The sequence below is a fragment of the Tauraco erythrolophus genome, chromosome 21 (genome assembly GCF_009769465.1).
Source record: "Tauraco erythrolophus isolate bTauEry1 chromosome 21, bTauEry1.pri, whole genome shotgun sequence".
Lineage (NCBI taxonomy): Eukaryota > Metazoa > Chordata > Aves > Musophagiformes > Musophagidae > Tauraco > Tauraco erythrolophus.
The window spans coordinates 6,335,854-6,354,870 of record NC_141485.1 but is presented as its reverse complement, the minus strand read 5'-3'; the positions used below and the strand labels follow the sequence as shown (position 1 = coordinate 6,354,870).

At 50.7% G+C, this 19,017-nt stretch overlaps 1 protein-coding gene across 1 annotated transcript in view; it reads left to right on the top strand.

Annotated features, from left to right (window-relative positions):
* Positions 1-19,017, top strand: part of LRRC75A (leucine rich repeat containing 75A) — a 79,091-nt gene that overhangs the window by 43,703 nt on the left and 16,371 nt on the right. The window contains exon 3 of the mRNA XM_086624784.1: positions 3,412-3,524. Coding sequence (XP_086480910.1) covers positions 3,412-3,524 — 113 coding nt within the window. The remainder of the gene's footprint in view (positions 1-3,411; positions 3,525-19,017) is intronic.

The window sequence follows — 19,017 nt, the reverse complement described above, 5'->3', positions numbered from 1 at the left end:
GCCGCAGGAGCGGCTGCAGATTTGGGGGGGGGCAGAGCTTTTTCCCAGCTGCTGAGTTGAGCTGGGTTGCGAGGGGCTTCGGCCACTCTGCGCTGGTGGATGGTGGACATGGCCTTTGCCCAAGATGTGTCCCTGTGCTTTCTCTTGCCACCTTCCTGGTAGGCATTTGGAGGTCCCTGTGGCCCATCAGCTTTGGCGTGTGTTGGGCATCTCCCGGCGTGTGAAACCTTTGCACATGGGGACGTTTCACAGCACTGAGATAACATTTCCTCTTCGTTCTGTTGCCATCCTTTCCAACCCCCAAACTCCATCCCTACCTCAGCGTGGGTTACTGAGGAGTCACTCTCCTTTCCTTCTTGCTAATTGATAATAATTGATCTGATGCATGTCAAAGCGGTTAGGATGATCTGTCCTAGGGCTTCCTAGAGCATCTCTCACTATTTTGTATCTTTGTTTAACCGTGTGATAACTCTGTTTACTGTTGTGAACATAGATTTGTTTTTTTTCTCTCAACTGTTGTGGTTTTTTTGCTTATTAGTCCAAACTGTTATCCTGTTGTCCTGGCTAATCACCCAAGACAAATAAAACAAGGAGGAGGATTTGGAAGGAAATCTATCATTCTCTGTATTTTCTGAGTATGAAATAGGTCATGTTGTAAGGGTCACTGTCCACTGAACCCTATGGAAAGCAAACATTCTTGGCTGAAGGGTATCCACACCAATTATTTGATATGTGGGGAACGGTGGTCCCAGGATATGAGTGTGGTTTCCCTCATCTGTGGCTGCGATGGTTTGTGCATGGACAGAGCTTTTTGTGCATCAGAGCAGCACCTGCAAATCCTGCAGCATCTGGAAAAGAATGATGCAAGTTTGTGAAGTTTTTTAAAATAGAAAAGGGGGAAAAGAATTTTTAAAATTTTAATTAAGTCAAAATCATTGTTTTGAAGGGCCAATTTGCAACTCTTTGCATGTTAAGATTTGCAGGACAGCACCTTGTTTTTGCCCAGAGGCTGATTGCATGTGACAGAACCGTGGGACTGCATAAAAACCTGTCGCTTCCTCCCACCCGAGACAATGGCTAATTGTTCTAATTTGGGTCAATCCCCTGCTGTGCTGCAGCAGGAATTCTTTACCAGGGTTCTTTAATCATTAACGTTGGCCTATTTTACACGATGTTTGGCCACAGTGTGACCCCCCCAGGGCTCTGCACACCACCGGGAATTCTGCAGCTGGGGGAGGAGCGGCTGATTCATTTCTTAATGAAAACAAATTAATTTGCAATAACGTCTTTATCACAAGGTTTTCATATGCTTCGTGTCCTCCTCCGAGCTCTCTGGCTGCTTCTTTTGGAGCAGACGTGAAATTCGGGTTGTGAATATAAATCTCACCTCCTGGCAGGGCATGGTGCTGATAGACCTGAACAGCTTCTCTTCTGTGCTGCAGCTGAGACCATCAGTGAGGATAAAACCAGTTTCCCTGCAGAAACCAAGGCAGGTTTAGCAGGACACAAGGAGGGTGAGCCTGGCTCCTGGCATTTACCTGCTCTCATTTATCCCCAGGGTATCACTAATTCCTGCTTCAAGGGCTTCAAGCCTCCTCTTGGGGCTGGAGCCAGAGTTGGGAGCTGGTGGTCCCCAGCACATGCCTGGGGCTGCCCCTCCACCACGGAGACAGACGGGGCTCGGCTCGTGCCTCTCCCTCTCGTTTTCCACTTGAATGAGATCCCGTTGGTGCAGGGCTGGTCACGGATCGCAGATGGGGCATGTGCCATGAATCCCTCTCCCAGCTGAAATCTGTTAAGGGATTAAAATCTCATGAATCTCCAGGCTCCTCCCGGCAGCGAGCAGCCTTCCGCTTCTCCAGAGGGCTGGAGGCAGGCGAGGACGGAGGAGGAACGATGGGAAAAGGGGCCCTTTGCAGGGAAGAGCCTCTGCTCTCAGCTTTCCCCTCATCCCTCCTCTGTCCCGCGCTCAGCATCGTGTCCGATGGCCGGGAACTGCGCTGGTTTTCTGCCAGCTTGGAGAGGACACAGTCGAGTAGAAGCCAAGACATTGGGCAAAAACTGTTTCTCTGGGCTGATGCTTGCACCACCTGGGCTTGCTCTTTGTGGGTCCCTGAGTCTTGCTGAGAGCCTGGGTGCTGCCTAAACGTGCTCCACGAGGCACATCTTCCCAGCTGAGCAGCTGAGATGAATGCAAAGGAAAGAGGATGCCATGCAGAGAGACTTTGCCCTCCATTTGGATGCTGCTCAAAGCCATTTTGCTGTGTGTGGCACAGGTTTCTGTCCCTGTTGATGGAGGAGCCGTGCAGGCATCCACAAGCATGGCACTGAGCGCTTTTGCAAGATAAAAGAGGGGAAATTTGGATTAGATCTAAGGAAGAAATGTTTTACAATGAGGGTGGTGAGGCATTCATTTCATCATCAGGATTGAGAAGACTCTGCCAAAATCCCCGTTTTCCTTAAGGCTTTTTTTTTTTTCCATAATAAATATGTTTTGAGAGTTTCTGATGAGCGCTGTTCCCGAGATCTCCATCAACTCATAAAGGCTTTTAGTGTTTGCTCTTTTGTAAAGCAGTTTTGATGGCAATGAATGGGTTGTTTGGTTTGTTTAATCAATCTCTGTAAAACTTTAGTGCTGAAAGCTGTTGTGTAGAAGAGAAAGCTCTGAGGAGATTTTCTAGCAGCCTTCCAGTACCTAAAGGGGCTACAAGAAAGCTGGAGAGAGACTTTTTACAAGGGTGTGTAGTGACAGGACAAGGGGCAATGGCTTTAAACTGAAAGAGGGGAGATTTAGATTAGATAGAAGGAAGAAATTTTTTACAGTGAGGGTGGTGAGGCACTGGCACAGATTGCCAGAGAAGCCAGAGAAGTTGTGGCTGCCCCATCCCTGGAAGTGTTCAAGGCCAGGTTGGATGAGGCTTTGAGCAACTTGATCTAGTGGAAGGTGTCCCTGCCCATGGCAGGGGAGTGGAAACCAGATGATCTTGAAGGTCCCTTCCAACCCAAACCATTCCATGATTCTGTGGTTCTATATAGTGTCAGATGATAACGGTGCTGCTGCTGCACAAATTGCATGAGACAACCCTGCCGTGCAGACCCCTGAGCCCCAGCACAGCAGCCGAGAAGGGCCCTCATCATCCTTAACCAGGCAGGACTCACGCACTCCTGCGTTCGCTCTGCAGCCGCAACATCTGTGGGTGTGCAGGGTGGGGTGGCCCTTGGTGAAACACCCCATCCTTGCAGCAATCAGTGGGGTTTCTTTTTCCTGCCCTGATGCCTATACAATTTTTAGTGTGGTCCCTTATGACTTGCCAGCTCCTAGCAGAGAGCTGCTCTGGGGTTGGAGCATCCCCCAGGCATCACGGTAACACTACAGACACCTTATCTGGCGTCCCTCCCTTGTCTTTGCAGGAGGGGGACTCCCTTGGGGCCATGGAGAAGCTTTGCCGGCAGCTCACCTACCACCTCAGCCCCCACTCGCAGTGGAGACGCCAGGGCATCATGAAGAGGAAACCGCAGTCCTGGTGAGTCGGCTTTTGAAAGCCACCATCTCCGTCCCCTCCCTGCTCTGTGTCCTTGGGACCAACTGCAGGCTCAGGAGAGTGGGAAGAGGGTTTCTCCATGATATTTTTGGCTACGGTGTGCAAATGTGGGTGCTGGTGGGAGCTGCCTGTTGCATGCAAGCAGCAAGAGGAGGAACAAATCCACCATGATGAAGGAAAGTGCTTAAAACCATTAGTGGGGGCTGGGAGGGAGCCAGGAGGTCAAAACCTTCTGAGCTCATCACAACCTCCAAAATCCTCAGTTGTCTCCAATCTCACTGGCATTTCCCCCATGCATGGTAGTGTTATCAGGTCGCTTCATGCTCACTCAGAGGTGTTTTCCTCCTTTTCCTCTTTCCTTTCCCTCTTGCATCCTGGTTGCAGAGAGGAACAGCACAGTAGTACCTGAGGAGGGGGAATGGGCTGGAAATCCTGAGCCATCCATCCTCCAAACATCCCCATGCTGGGCATTGGAGAGCTGGAGACAAACTGCTCCAAGACATCCTAATTAGCTGGTAATTAACGTACAGGCATGCATCACCATGCACACCGTAGCTCAGAGCGTGTTCACACAAAGGGAACTGTTTGATGAAAAAAAAGAGAGTAAATGACCCCGGTTCTCTCCTCACCCGGGTCCTCAGCAAAGCGTCCCGGCTGCCAACATCCTGGATCCACAGAGCTGAAAAACCCGTGGATGAGGCTGATGGGGATGGAGAGGGCTCCTTATTTTCCGTGATGTTATGCATCGTATATTTATTATTTTTGTTTAATGAAACGAGAAACACAAAAGAAGCTGCAATCTGGTAGAGTCAGGATTTGTATCCAGGTGTTCGCTCGTGGTCCCAAGAGACTTTTGGTTCCTGTTGTAGCAGATGCTATTTGTAGCCATAGTGGAGGCTAATCCCGTGAAAAAACTTAGTCTGAAAAGAGAAGAAGAGGGGAGGAAAATGGACACAAGAGGAAAACAGACACCAGGGAATAAAGGACTGTGTGGCGAAATAGGATTAGGACCACACCTCCCGGAGATCTGGCTCAGCATCCTTGCATCTGTTGTCCTTAGAGACCCAAGCGTGGAGGAAAGCGTCCGTTCCATTAGCAGTGGTAACCATACTGGGGTGTGTCAAGCGTGTTTAAGGTGTGCTGATGACTACAATTTGCTCCTTCCCGTAAAGCGGCAGAAATGGAGAGAGCGTGTTGGGGCTACGTGGGGTGAGGCTGTACCCCCCGGGCTGGGCTCAGCACACGGAGCCGGATAGTGACCCGGGAGCTCAGTTACCCTCGGGTGTGTTTTTTTCCTTAATTAAAATAGGAAATGCGCACCGCTTGTGATCCCATCAGGGCGTTAATAAGGTTACACGGATGCAGCAGTGGGGAGCTAGAAAAGAAATTCTTGAAAATGAAAAAATTTAAAGCAGCGCTTTGTGCCACTCTGTCTTTAATTACCAATCCCTGTCCTTAATTATCAGCTTGGGGCGATTGTGCGAGCGTGTCCGCGTGCCAGAGATTTGCGAGGCTTTATCTTGCACACCTGCTGTAACGCTTGCCTTTCCTTGGAAGAGCTGAGGAATAGCTGAGGTTTTTCATGGTTTTAATAGCAGGGGTGAGGTTTTGGCCATAAACGAGCCCTGACCGCACAGCAACGACCCCCGGGCTGCGAACACGTGGCGCTGGCTGCTGGCTCTGCCCCAGCGGGGGTTTGTAGGACGGGATTTGCCTGGAATTCTGGTTTAGATGCTCATTTAGGAGGCGGCTGTAAGTTGAAGTCAACCCTTTGCTAGAAGTTGAAGTCAACCCTCTGCTGACATCTAAATGCCGTAATATAGAGAATATGTAGAGAATAGAGAAAACATCTTTCTTGTCTTCCCTGTGCTCAAGCACCCACCACTTTGTGAACTGGCAGTTACCCTGCTAGGGATGCTCCTGATCTCATGTGCGTGTTAGTTGGTGGGTAGTTCCTTCCGCCACCAATGACCAGTGGGTGTTTCCCCAGGGCCCCGGCTCTGGGTTGAGGTTTGCAAGTGCCCTGTGATACCTCCAAGGGAGTAATGGGGTCTTGTTCCCAGGTTTTGGCTTTGACTTGACCCAGCCCTGCTGTCAGATGTTGTAGGAATTTTCAAATATGACGTTTACACACTTTTTTGTGTTTCTGTTGGCCATCCATAACCCATAAGCGCCCTGCTCTGGGGTGTGATTAGTAGCTGGCTTTAATGACCAGGGTGCTACAGAACCCCTCTCTGCATCTGTCTCTTCTCAAGAAGAGCTTCAGCTTGGTGCGGTGATAGCGGGGGATTTTGGTCCCCACTGGTGGAGTAGGAGAGGACAGGCCCATTTTATCAGCTATAAAACCGAAGCCAGAGGGAATACTTTCCCAGCTGTTTCTATAGCTGCTTTTGTCATACTGTATCTTGTCCTAGTCCTTTGCTTGGACAGTTGCTGTTCGTTTAGAAACTAGACAGAGCCAGTAAATCAAGCGATTCCTGGACTTCCTTTAAAGTTCCCATTCCTCAAGTTCCTCTCCCTCCTCGTGTGCTAGTTTTTGCAGGATTGATCGTGCCTCCATGGAGAAGGTGTTTGCTAAGCAGCTATGGACTACCTTTGTAATTAGGATATGGTTTGTTTTGATTTATTGGAGGCTCCCCTTGTGAAATTCCCATTTGCACAGGCGCAGAAGCGGTGCAACCCCCAGTGTCTGGGAAGCCTGGGACTTGTGATGTGGATCCCACCAGTCTGTGGATTAACTCCTCTTCCAAGCCTGGGATTCACCTGATACCTCTCCTTGGTGTTCAGAGATACTCCTCGGTGGCCTTCTATACCACGCAGCCAGCAGTCGATCCAGCAGTAAAGTCCCAGGAAAGCCCACGGCGGTGCCCATGGCACGGTCTACGGTGACCCCTCTCTGCAGCAGCAGCCCCCAACAGGAGGTCATCAACAGAAGGAGGTGTCTGCTCTGGGGGCTTCGGAGCCCTGAAACCGGGATGTCCTCTTGAGAGCTGTGTGCGAGCCCGGATGCCTTGAGGAAATGACGAGGTGTGAGAAATCACCTTCCTTAGAGGTCTGCGGAGGAAAACGCGTTGCCTGCTGGGATGAGACGCACGTGTGAAGCCGATGCGCTGGGACGAGCCCTGAGGCTGCTCCTCCTGCTGCTCCTGGCCCCGGCTGGGGAAAACAAGACAGGGGCTGCTGCAGAAGAGATGATGTTTTTTTCCCTTCTCTCCTCTCCTTCTCCCTGCAGTACCTTGTAACATCCTCAGGCTGCACCATGCAAGTGATACATTCTTAAGCCATTTCTTCTCTTTTTTCTTCATTCTCTTTCTTTCTTTGCTCTTTCTTTTCATTGTCTGTCTTTCTTTTTGGAGAAGTCGTCTTCTGAGTCTCCTGCAAGACAACTTCGGGGTCAGAAAGGGATGATTTGGAGCCACCTCCGTGTTGTGAGCTGCCTGGTGGATCGATCCATGAGAAGGATGTAACACCTTGCTTTGGATGTGGAGACCTGGTCTCTCATCTCCTGGATGGTTATTTTTGACCTTACGTTGAGTGCTTTGGCTCTGTCACTGGTTGTCTGCTGATAATTAGGGATTGCAGCACAACGGCAGGGGTTGGTGGAGCCCACCATGGAGTTACTCAAAAATACTTTGTTGATTAGAAATCTGTATCTTTGTGATGCATTGTGCTCCTGGGTCCCATCTGCTGGAGACCCGCTCGTTAGCGCACTGACTCATAATGAGCAGAAACACACGTGTCGTCATCTGTGCCATGGCTTCGTTAAGAGGCATCGCTTCTCTGGGCTCATGGCTGTGCCCATCTCCTGATGCTCTGCAGTCCCCTGTGCCCTATAGCTGGGTTAGACCTGTCAGAAGGGTTTGGGAAGGAATTGGGGTTTAATTATCCCTGCTGTCAGGAGTGCATTTGTGGGTAACGGAGGCTGATATGTAATAGCATCGGCTGCGTTAGTGCGATGCTGCTCCCTCTCTTTGATCCAAAGGTTTCTCCAAGTTGTGAGATCAAGGGGGTCTCAGACACCAGTGGGACGTTTCTCTTTTCTTGCTCAGGACTGGTGAAGGGGTGGTGGCCTCTGGATGTCATTGTATTGCCACCTCCTCGGATGCCCACAGTCATGTTTTTCAGGGGATAGCATCCCTTCTTCACTAAACTCCCACTGGCATTTCCAGCAGGCATCGGGGCCATAGCCACAAGCAGTGGGGTGGACCAGTCCTTCCTGGACCACCCTGCCCTGGGACCCTCTGGTACCTCGGCTGAGGTCTCGCCGGTGTGCCAAGCAAGATCCTCGCACGTGCGCGCAGCTCGACCTGAGCGCTGAGCAAAGCCAAAGAACTGTGATTGGCCTCACCAGAAATGCGGTGAAATAATTACAAGGGGAAATTGCTTTCCTTTATTCCGCTGTGTTTGTTATAGGTGATAATGGGAAGCAGAGCAGCTGGAGGGAAGGATGGGGACAGGTGATAGCGAGGACTGGAGCTGATTTTCTTTTTATTTTTTTTTGGTCAGTTGTGTTATGGCCGGGCAGCCTGCCGCGTAGGCAGAGGAGGATGGCAGCGCTTCCCGTTCCATCTGCCCCCAGGCATCACGTTCAGCACGTGCACAGAAAGAGCCAAATCGAGGGAGAAGCTCTTGGCGTTGGCTGCCCCGCTCTGCCTGGCCCTGGAGCACCCAAACCTGTGCCAAATGACTTTATTGTTTTTGGCGTATTATAAATCTGTCTGTCTCTCGCTTGCCATCTCCCTTTCCGTGCCTCCCTCTGAATCACGTGTATTTATATTAAACATCCAGGATGGAAATCAGCGTTTTGCCTTGGAAGGGTAGCCAAGAGCAGGAGGATGAAAACAGCGATTCGTACATCTCTGGCTCTGCCTAGGGCCGTGATTACGCTCCAGCGTTTAACTAGCAAGCGTTGAATTAGATCCTGGAATGTCCCTGCTCCTCCTGCTGCCGAGCGCTCGCCTTTGACATCGCAAAGGCTAAAGTGGTGATCAAAGCTCTGCGCGTCCGAAATTGCTTTGGAGCACGGGCTGGCGTGCTTCATGCAGAAGGAGGAGATGTATCCTGGGGGAAATGGCCTCCGTGGCGTTGCTGTGTCTTTCCCATCCCTGGAGAGTCGTGGCCAGTGCATTGCCCGTATTTGCTGCCCGTGTTGCGCTGCGCACGGGAGCGACAGTGAGGAGCCAGGGAGGGGATGGAGTGGGGGTCTCGGCCCCGCCGTGCCGAGCAGTGGGCAGATTCTGAAGGAATATCCTTTATTCGTATCGTAACTCCAAACATAGCCCTGGTTTAGATCAGGTAAAACCCTTTGTCGCAGGCAGTTCCTGTCGATGTCACTAGAGTGAAAAGCATGGAAGAATTTAGGGTGAAGCAGCTCAGTTTGAGCCCTGAAATTAAATGGAATTGGTCTGGATCTAAATCCATGGATTTTTTTAACACTTCTTTTCATTGCACTGTATTTTTTCTCTGCAATAAGCAGAGAACTCCCAAAAAGAAGCCCGTGCCTGCCCTGAGCCTGGTGCAGAGCTTGCAGAGGGGGTGTCCACTCAGGTCCACACCAAGGTGAGCCAACGTGGCACTTTCTTCACTTTCTAAAACTGCTCTGAGTTTCAGAGCTCCTTGCTCATGCAAATCCTCCCCCCGAGTGCTGGGACATGTGAAGAGTAAGGATCTGATTTTTTTTTTTTCCTCAATTCACACGGGTTTTTCAGTGGTTTTACTTAGTTCCAGCCAACTCTTTTCTTTGCCACTTGTCCCTTTTTGCTGGTGGCGGGGCCAGCCTGAACATGGAGTGGCTGCCCAGCTTTCGCACAGCCATGCGTGAGCAAATGCCGGCTCGTTCCTATGACTGATGGAGAATCTTAGTTATTTCCGAAGTATTTATGTATGTAAAGGATGAATCGTGCCTGTAGTTGGTCTAAACAAGGTCTTAAAAGTCTTGAACAAGGACAATAATGCTCTGTCAGCAGCAGAGCCTGGTTCATGGGCAGCACGTGCCTGCAGGCAGCTGCTGGTGGGACATGTGTTGAGGAACAACGTGGGCAGCAGGTCAAGGGAGGGCCCCTCTACTCTGTTCTCCTGAGACCCCCCTGCAGTGCTGTGTTCAGCTCTGGGATCCCCAACATCAGAAGGACATGGAGCTATTGGAGCAGGTCCAGAGGAGGCCATGAAGATGATCCGAGGGCTGGAGCACCTCTGCTATGGAGACAGGCTGAGAGAGTTGGGGCTGTTCAGCCTGGAGAAGAGAGGGCTCCGGGGAGACCTTCTAGCAGCCTTCCAGTACCTAAAGGGGCTACAAGAAAGCTGGAGAGGGGTTTTGGACAAGGGTGTGTAGTGACAGGACAAGGAGCAATGGCTTTAAACTGAAAAAGGGGAAATTTAGATTGGATCTAAGGAAGAAATTTTTCACTCAGAGGGTGGTGAGGCACTGGACCAGGTTTCCCAGAGAAGTTGTGGCTGCCCCATCCCTGGAAGTGTTCAAGGACAGGTTGGATGAGGCTTTGAGCAACCTGATCTAGTAGAAGGTGTCCCTGCCCATGGCAGGGGAGTTGGAATTAGGTGATCTTGAAGGTCCCTTCCAATCCAAACCATTCTATGCAATTTTGGCAGACATGCACATGACAGCACACTGATGGGGTTGGAGCAGAGCCCCATGAGGGTCTGGCACACTCTCTTGCTGCTGGAAGCAGCTGAAAATGGGCTTTTCTCCTTTCTTTTCAGGATCAGCATAGCAATAATTTGGAGGTATTTCACCTCTGTGGGAGGCAGAGCTCCCAGCTCCCATTTGTGGAATCCTGCACACCGAGGGCTGCCCGTCCCGATTTTCCCAAACCAGTTCACCCCCTCCAGCCACGGCACCATTGCTCACTTGTTTTTTTTCTGTGGTATTAAAAGAGATGTGGAGACACGCCAGTAAAATGCATTTCACCAGGGAAGAACACTTCCATTGAGCTTTGGTGTCAAAGCTGCTTGGGAATTTTTCTTTAAGGTCAGAAAATCCCTTATTTTGCTGCAAAAACTGTCATTTTTTAGCTTGGAAGAGTTCAGCAACAGTTCAGTGCCAGGAGACTCTTCCCATTGAAAGGGCTGTGAAAAGTGGCTGAAATATTTTAGCCTGAGCAGAAACTGAACCCTTGTGAAATGAAGGGTTGTGTTTTCCCTCTTTTTCCAGACTGTGCCCAAACGGTGAGCATTTGCATCAAGCAAGGATTTTATGTGAGAGGTAATATTAGCCTGAAACAAGCGCTTCGGGGCCCTACCTTACACCTGGGAGTTGGCCTGAACTCCCCTTGCTCTCTTGAGACCCTCTGATGCGAAGTTGGTAGAAATCGTCTTGAAAATACCCGGCTGAAGGAGCAAATGAGCAGTTTGGGACAGCTTGGGGAACGTCAGGAGGTTCCATTGGGCTGCTGCAGTTTTTAACCTGTGGTTACCTATGGGCTGGATGTTCTCCATTGCCCCTGGCAGCTGGGTACAGAGACCTGTTAAAACAGAAGAGAAAGGTGTTTTGATTTAGTGATGAACTTATGGAGGTTAAGCAGCCTTATTTTGTTGGTAGGAACAATCTTTTAACATCCCACTCCTGATTTCATCGAGGGCACAAAGCATTTCTGTCCTGGAGGAATGCTGATTTTTCCTACTTGCTTGCAGTGCCTGCTTGCATTTCTCTCCAAAGCCCTTGAGAAGCAAAAAAAAAAAAGGGAGTTTTCATGGGAGGGGGAAGCCCGATGCAGGAATAATGTGCCCTTCCTCTTGAAAACAGAAAGAAAATGACTGTTTGTGGACATAAATCCTCCGCTGCTGCCGGCAGCTTGTGGGCGAGCGATAGGAGAAGTTGTAGCTCCTGCAACAAACGGGCTCTTCAGAGCATCCACCATAAATCCGCTGTTGGTGGGAGGAGGCTGGAGCCAGGATTATGCAGTCTGTCCCCGTCATTAAAATCCCATCTGCGTGTGTGCGCATGCACCGCAGGCGTGCTGGCAGCTGCTGCGGAAAAGTGGAGAATTTGTGAGCTGGAGACCTTTGGGACCCATGAGTGGGTGATCCCTTCTCTCTGTGTCAGTGGGACTTTATTTTGCCCTGTGTTGTGTGGTCATCCCAGAGATCAGAAGGGACAGAGGAACAAAGTGCTTTCCAGCACATGGAGTAAATGCTACAAAAACCGCACTGGGATATTGCCGGGTGTTGTGATTTTGGGGTCACTCTGCCTTTGCAGTGGAAAGTAGGTGATTTCCAAACCTCTCTGCTCTTCCCCTGCATGGCCCGAGACTTTGTACCTGCTTTTGGGATGGAGAAAACCAAAACTGTGGTTCTTCAGTCGGCCTGGGGTTGGGAATCGAGGCTGTCTGGGTTCATCAGCGGGATGCTTGGCCCTGGCTTACCAGTGGGGTCCTGCACCTCACAGGAGGATGTGGGTGAGGGATGGAGGTGCTCCTGACCACAATGGATCTTCTGACCTTTGCTGGGTCATACTGCTCCTGAGGTCCACAGCCTCGTCGTACCTGTGCGGTCACCAAGTCTATAATCCTTGTGCCGCCATCCGTCTCGGGAGTTAAATACCTGCTGCAGTGGCTGCTGTTTGGTGATGGCTCAAAAAGCTGCGTCACCCCCCAGGGAGGGACCGGCTGGGACCCTCGGCAGCAGGAGGCGGCCGCTGGTTGCCCCTGTCCTCACCCAGGCGTGTTGCTGCAAAGCTGCCGGCCGCGCGTTGGCTGCGGCCGTAGCACAGAACTGTCTGGCTCCGAGGCGATCGCAGGCTGGATGCAGGCGGAAAGCAATTCCTTTTCCCAGGGCAGGCACTAAATACCGCCCGCTGCCTGCCCGTGCGTGGCAGTGGTTCATACGAGCTCTGCTGGGCTGGAGCAGAGCTTTTCCCTGGGTGTATCCTGCAGCATTAGAAGCGTTGTGGTTATTTACTGCTGGTTTTGCCTTTAATTGCCCTAATTGCACAAGAGAGGCCGTCTCCGTGTTTGTCGTTACCCTACTTCTGTGATTGTCTGTACCAAGAGGGTTGGAAATTAGAGTTTAATCTCTGTGTATTGCTATGGTTCAGCATTTAAATCCCAGCCTGGCTGAGGCAGACCAGACTTTCCCCTGGAAACATTAAATGGCCACCAAAAGAGCTTGATGTCTGGTTGTCCCTCGTCACTGTTCTCCTGGTGGGAGGGAGGCCCCAGGCAGCAGGTCCTGCAGATCCACTTGATGCGAAAGGGTGTCCCTGCGTGAGGACTGGGAAGGGTGAGGGTTGACCATGGGGACTGAGGAATCCTCCCTTAACAGAAGGATCACTTAATGCGGTGGGAGGACCTGGAGTGACACAGAAGAAGTCAGAAGGGAGCTCAGATTTTGGGAGAGAGGGTGGAAAACAAGGGGAAGATGAGCAAGACAAAAAAAAACCTTTTCCCTCAGCTGCTGGCAGAGATGTGCCGAGTGATTTTGCAGCTCAAGGCCGTGACCGGTCTGTCCCAGCACTGCTGCAGGGCTGCGGTCAGTGGGGCCACCCGCCACGAGCATCATCCTACTCATGGTGCATTGGGCACCCTGCTCATCTCATTTTGTCTTTTTGCTTGATTTTTCTTCTAAGTTGTTGGTGTCAGACTGATAAAGCACTTTGCTCAGCCTTATTAACGAATCGCCCCGGTTACGAGAGCAATCGCGGGCCGAGATGTGGTGTTAACCTCTGTATCAGACGGAAGGGGCTGGCTCAGCCCCCGTGAAGCAAATCCCAGGGGATTGCCTCCAGCAGCTCCTTCGGGATGTACTCACCATTGGTTTGGTCTGGTACACACTGCACTCGACCAACATACATAAAACCGGAGTATTTGCTATGCTTTGGCAGAAATGTTTGGAAACTGTTGCGCCGCTGGGAGGGGACTGTCTTCCAGCAGCGCTGTGATCATCGGCTCTTTGATACAGCTCTTCGCCAGGCACCGTACAGAGAATGAGTGGGTTTGCTGTGGTTCAAGGCATACACCCTGGTGAAACTAAAAGGAAGAAAAAAATAATCCTTTTGAGGTACCAGGAAACGATAGGGAGTTGGGAGAAATATTTGGATGTGGATGATTTCACAGGAATGGGCTTTTCATCACCTCTATCCTTCTCACCTCTGTCTCCTCCGTGGCCGTGGGGCGTTTGCTACATCTGCCAATCTGGGACTCTTTGGACTTTTTAAAGTTACTCGAGATGAATTTATATCTCTTATATAGCTGGGATTGTGACAACCATAATTTGACCTGTCAGTTGTTCTGTTCTCAGTGCTCTTCCACATGATGCTGCTTCTGGGCTCCTGCCTCTTGAATCTGTTCCCTTTGGCACACGCGTGACTGGAAGCACACTGCCTGCTGTATTTTTACTCTCTATTCATAGAATCGTAGACTGGTTTGGGTTGGAAGGGACCTTCCAAGATCATCTAGTTCCAACCCCCCTGCCATGGGCAGGGACACCTTCCGCTAGACCAAGTTGCTCAAAGCCTCATTCAACCTGGCCTTGAACAATTCCAGGGATGGGGCAGCCACAACTTCTCTGGAAAACCTGTTCCAGTGCCTCACCACCCTCAGTGTAAAAAATTTCTTCCTTATATCTAATCTAAATCTCCCCTCTTTCATTTCAAAGCCATTGCCCCTTGTACTATCTGGTGTCTTGTGACCGTGCAAAAAACCCGTAGTGAAATGTTTTGTCCTTCTTGTGGGAATGGTGTGTGATATCAGAAGGGAGAGGGTGGATAGGTCAGCAATTGTCCACCACAGGGCAGCAGTGCAGGTGGAGCCAGGTGGGAAGAGGGGAAGGATTTCATCCGGTTGGAGAGAGATATATATCTGCTGAATGAGAGAGGAATAAAACCAAGCTAAGTCATTTTAAAGTCAATAATGTATAGCTGTAAGCATCTTTTGCTTTAAATAATGCTCTTTTAAGGCTAGTGGGGTATAAATACCGGGGCGTTAGGTTGTCCCCGGTGTGCACTTTATCCCTGAATCAGCGTGTGTGCATCAAACGGGGAGGGACGAACCTGACGGTGCAGTGAGGATGCTCGGAGCCGGCTCCCAGCTTCCCCCAGCTGAGCAGCCAAACGAGCTTGCCATCATCACAGCAAAGCTTCGACGTCAGCAAGCAGCAGGCTGGAAACGAACAAGAGTTGCTTTTCCACCCGGTTCTCTCTGTGGAATGATGTCGAAGGGCCCGAAAGCACAGAGAGCTGAGAAAGGAATGAAGGACAGCTTCATCGTGGCCATCAAACGCCACAGTTCAGGCTCAGCCTCTGGCCCAAGAAGTCTCTAAAGCATGGAATGCTGTGAGGGTTTGCCAGGGAGGAGTCATTGAACAAAGCTCTGGATCCTTTACCTAAACATTAGCTAACATCCAGTCGCAGGATTTGGACGTGGAAGACCTCGATGTGACCCAAAATGGTTATTTTTTGCACTGGTGCTCAGTAGTGTTAGTGCAGCACGGAGGTGAGGTTTTCCCAGGGTCCGCAGCATCCTGCCATTCCCGTACAACTGAGGGGCTCAGCTCCAGGCTGCAATTCCCCCAACACATCCTTGCCCTTCTGCCTTCACTTTTCTGCCCAATTCCTCTGCCTCCAGCAGGGCAGACCTACTTTTTGCTTTCTCATGTGTTTTGAAGAACCCTCAACGGTTAAAAGTGCAGTCCTCAGAGGAAATCTTTGCTGAGACTGAGCCGAGACAGGATCTGGCCTGGGAGAAAAAGCCGTTTAGATGCCTTGCAGGGTGCAGAAGCGCTCCGATGCCAGCCGAGACGGGGTCGATCCTGAGCTGGGGTCCCTCAACATGTCAACACACATCAATCTGCACCAGATAACAGAGTGACCTGACTTTCCCTGGGGAAGCCAAAAGACTTGAAATGAAAGTGCTGCAATGTGTGTTGGGGAATGAAAAGAATTAGAGATATTGGAAGGACCTTTGGCATGATAAAAATGACATTAACCAGCCATCAAATTAAACCCCTGTTGTGGCGAGAAAAGTGAAGGACTGCAAGTCCAGAGGAGCACATGTTTAGCAGGGCTGTGGTTAAGAAATAATTCTACAACACGCTGTTTGTGGTGGTTAAAGAAGCTGCCATCCTATTTGCTTGTTGCAGATATTCAGGGGAAATTTGATTTTTCCTGCGCCTGTCGGAGCAAGAGCTGTTGGGGCTGCTCCCCCCATTTGCTGGGACACATGGGCAATTTTGCACACCCCAAAAAGTGCCAAACAGGGAGAGTAAGCAGCTGGTGAAATCACCCATTTTGTTCTTTATTTGCACTGAGAGTTATCTGGCCACCAGATCAGCAAGTTCAGGATGGAAATGAGTTATTTTTGCTGAATATCGCAGCAGCATCTGGAAGGTGGGACTGTTGCTGGGCACTGCCCGAAGGCTTCCCAGCCAGGGCTGCTTGCCACGGGGCCCTGTGTGTGCAACGGAGATGTGAGTACTGGTTAAATTTCCCAGATGCTCAGCGAGCTGAAATCATCTGGCTGAAATCAGATGATCCATCATGCCAGCGGGTTACTCATGGGCTGGCACAGCTCTGGAGAGCGCAGCACTGCAGCATCACTGCCCAGGAGGAGTTTGCTGGGACAAGGCACGGCTGCCTGTACCTGCATGCGTGAGCGAAGGATGTTGTGCCCCTTTGGACACCGGGCCAGTGCCTTCAAACACTGGAACAGGCTTCCTAGAGCAGTGGTTGATGCCCTCAGCCTGTCAGTGTTTAAGAGGCATTTGGACAATGCCCTTAATAATTTGCTTTAACTTTTGGTCAGCCCTGAATTGGTCAGGCAGTTGGGCTAGACGGTCCTTGTAGGTCCCTTCCAATGGAAATATTCCATTCCATCCCATCCCATCCCATTCTATGCTATTCTATTTCTTTTCTATCCCATCCCATCCCATCCCACCGACATCTAATGGAGTTGTCTGGAGAAAGGTGCATCCCAGCTCCCGCACCAAGGGTGTTTAGAGCATCTTCACACTTGACAGCATCGAACCTTATGCTGCTGCCACTGGTGCTGATAAACCTCATGAGGTAAGAGAGCAGCCATGAGGCTTGATGTACGGGGCTGGGTTGCTGCCGACCCAGCACAGCTTCCGAAGCAGCATTGGAGCCAAGAGGGCCATGGGCAAACACAACCATGTTTCCCCTAAAATCTCCTGCGTGTTAGCAGCAAGCATCACCCTGCGGAAGCAGGAGAGCGAGGCAGAGCTGGGCATTCGCTCGCTGCTTTGCTCTGATGGTAGTTGGACTGATGAGATTTCGGGCAGATGACTTGTTGATTAAATAGGCCGAATTCCAGCACTTCACATCCAGAAAAGACTTTTTGGCAGCTGATGAGGAGGCACTGAGAGCGCTTCTGCTTGCAGAGGGCTCATCACCATGGGAAGGGAGCACGGTGTCCTCACTCTATCACAAAGTGCCGTGGCTGCCTTGGGACTCTTTCAAGTCCTGGAGACATGGGTGTGCACACAGATTATTAGGGACTGAGCCCGGACATGAATTTGCAAACTTTCAGCAAATGTGGGGAAAGCAAAATGCAGGCAGGTGTGATGGTGCAGCACTTGGAGCACGAGAGCCAGAGACACCGGCTGCAAAGAGATTTCATGCCACGTGCGGTGAGCATCTGTCTAATCCAAAGTCAGCTCGAGGTCTGGGGCTGCTGGTCGCTGGCCAGGTTTGGCCGGTTGGGAGGACGTGGCTCAGGAGCAAAGTCTGGTTGTGGCATCTTGGACGTGTGGGGTTGGTGTTGGTGTAATTTGACGTGGAAATAGGGAATTTGCCTCGGCTGCCCAGAGTTTGGTGCTGGAGGCAGTGACCCTTTGCTTACCAACAGCAAACAGAATTTCTTCTGCCTGAAATAACTCCTGGCAGGGATGTTTTGAAAGAAGGCATCAGCCACCATTGAATTTGGCCGGCGCATGGGTTTACGTGTCCCACACCAGCTGTAAAGCATCACTTGGGATGGTCAGTCATGCCCTGCAGTGGGGTTCCATGCCTTTGGGTTGGGATCTCCAGGTTTTGGGCACTTCGCTGGGGAGCATTAGAGATCTCTCATTAGAGATCTCTCATTTATGGCATTCCAGAGCGCAGGAAATGTGAACGTGGGGTTATTGTCCCTGCGACTCTTCAGCAGCTTTGAATGAGATGCGTCGCAAATAAGGCGTCCCAGTTACGATCCAGGTTTCTGTCCTGTGTTGCCCCTGATCTCTGTTCCAGTGACACATCCGACCTACTAAACCTCTCGATCCGTAACCGGCTGCCTCCCAGCCTTCCCCCATGCCATCCAGCATCAGCACATCCTGGCTCGGTCAGTCTGTCTCCCTCCTCTGCACAGCTCGTTCCTGGTGAGCCAGATGTCATCTCGTAGCTGTCGTTTCGCTGATGGAGAGGTTATCCCTTACAGCTCCCAAATTGCGGCGAGGCTGTGGCTCCTTCCCACGTGCCAGCCAAGCTGCCGTGCCAGCCCCATTGGTCCAAAGGAGTTGGCATTAGCAAAGACCTACTTTTTAAGCCACGGTTGGAGCTAAACTGTAAATAATGCATACATATTGAAATGCCACCCGGGTGAGTGCTACGGGGCAAGCCGGCATGTCAGAAGGGGCTTAAGGTTTTCCATTGACTCAGTCTGTAAAATGAGCCCCTACCCGGCGCGTTGCCCTTCACAAGTTGTCTGGGTTGCTCCGGAATTTAAAACAATTAACCCAAACCTCAGAGTACTGTGTTGGTTTTTTTTTCCCCGCTGATGAATATTGACCCTGACAAATGCTTGAACTGCCTTTGCTGGTCCCTCGTCAAGCAATTGACCTGCCAGCCAGAAGTACTAGAAAATATCCTAAAATACATAAAAAAATCTGGCAGGGAGGCTGGGATGGGGTGAATGATGGGAGCAGGAACATCCCTGCCCACCGCTGGGCTTTTCTGAGCTTGCTCACTCTCTTGCTGCAGCCTTGAAAGCTTCGGGTAGTCACAGGCACTGCCCGTGATTTCAAACTTCCATTTTGAGCCACCCTCCTCCTCCTCCTCCTTCCTCTCTCCTCCTGCACCTGGACTAAGGAATAACCCAGTAGTTTTCCTCCCCTTGGAGGGAACATCCATCCCAGCTCCTTGCACTTAGGTGCTTGTGATCCCCGAAATAGGTTTTCTAGTCCCGTGTCTGATTAGAAAAGACCTTTGACTGTGAAAAGTATGGGGTTTTTTATAATTACTCCTCCACTTCCTCTGCTTCTAGAGGGAGTGGAAATTAGATTTGCTTTTGACACGTGATGGCGTTTATTTAAATCTATCCTCACAACTTAAGGCTGCAGAGTGGGGAATCAACCGGTAGAAATTGTTGTGAAATGATCATCAGCTGGTGAAATAATTAATCCCCGCACACGCGCGCTTCCTCCCCGCCTTGGAAGTCCTCCAAACATCCTGGGATTATTCATCGTGTCTAAACCAACCGCTGCCTTAGTCCCTTTTTAGCTGGTGAGGGGTAAATCACTTCCTTGCCCT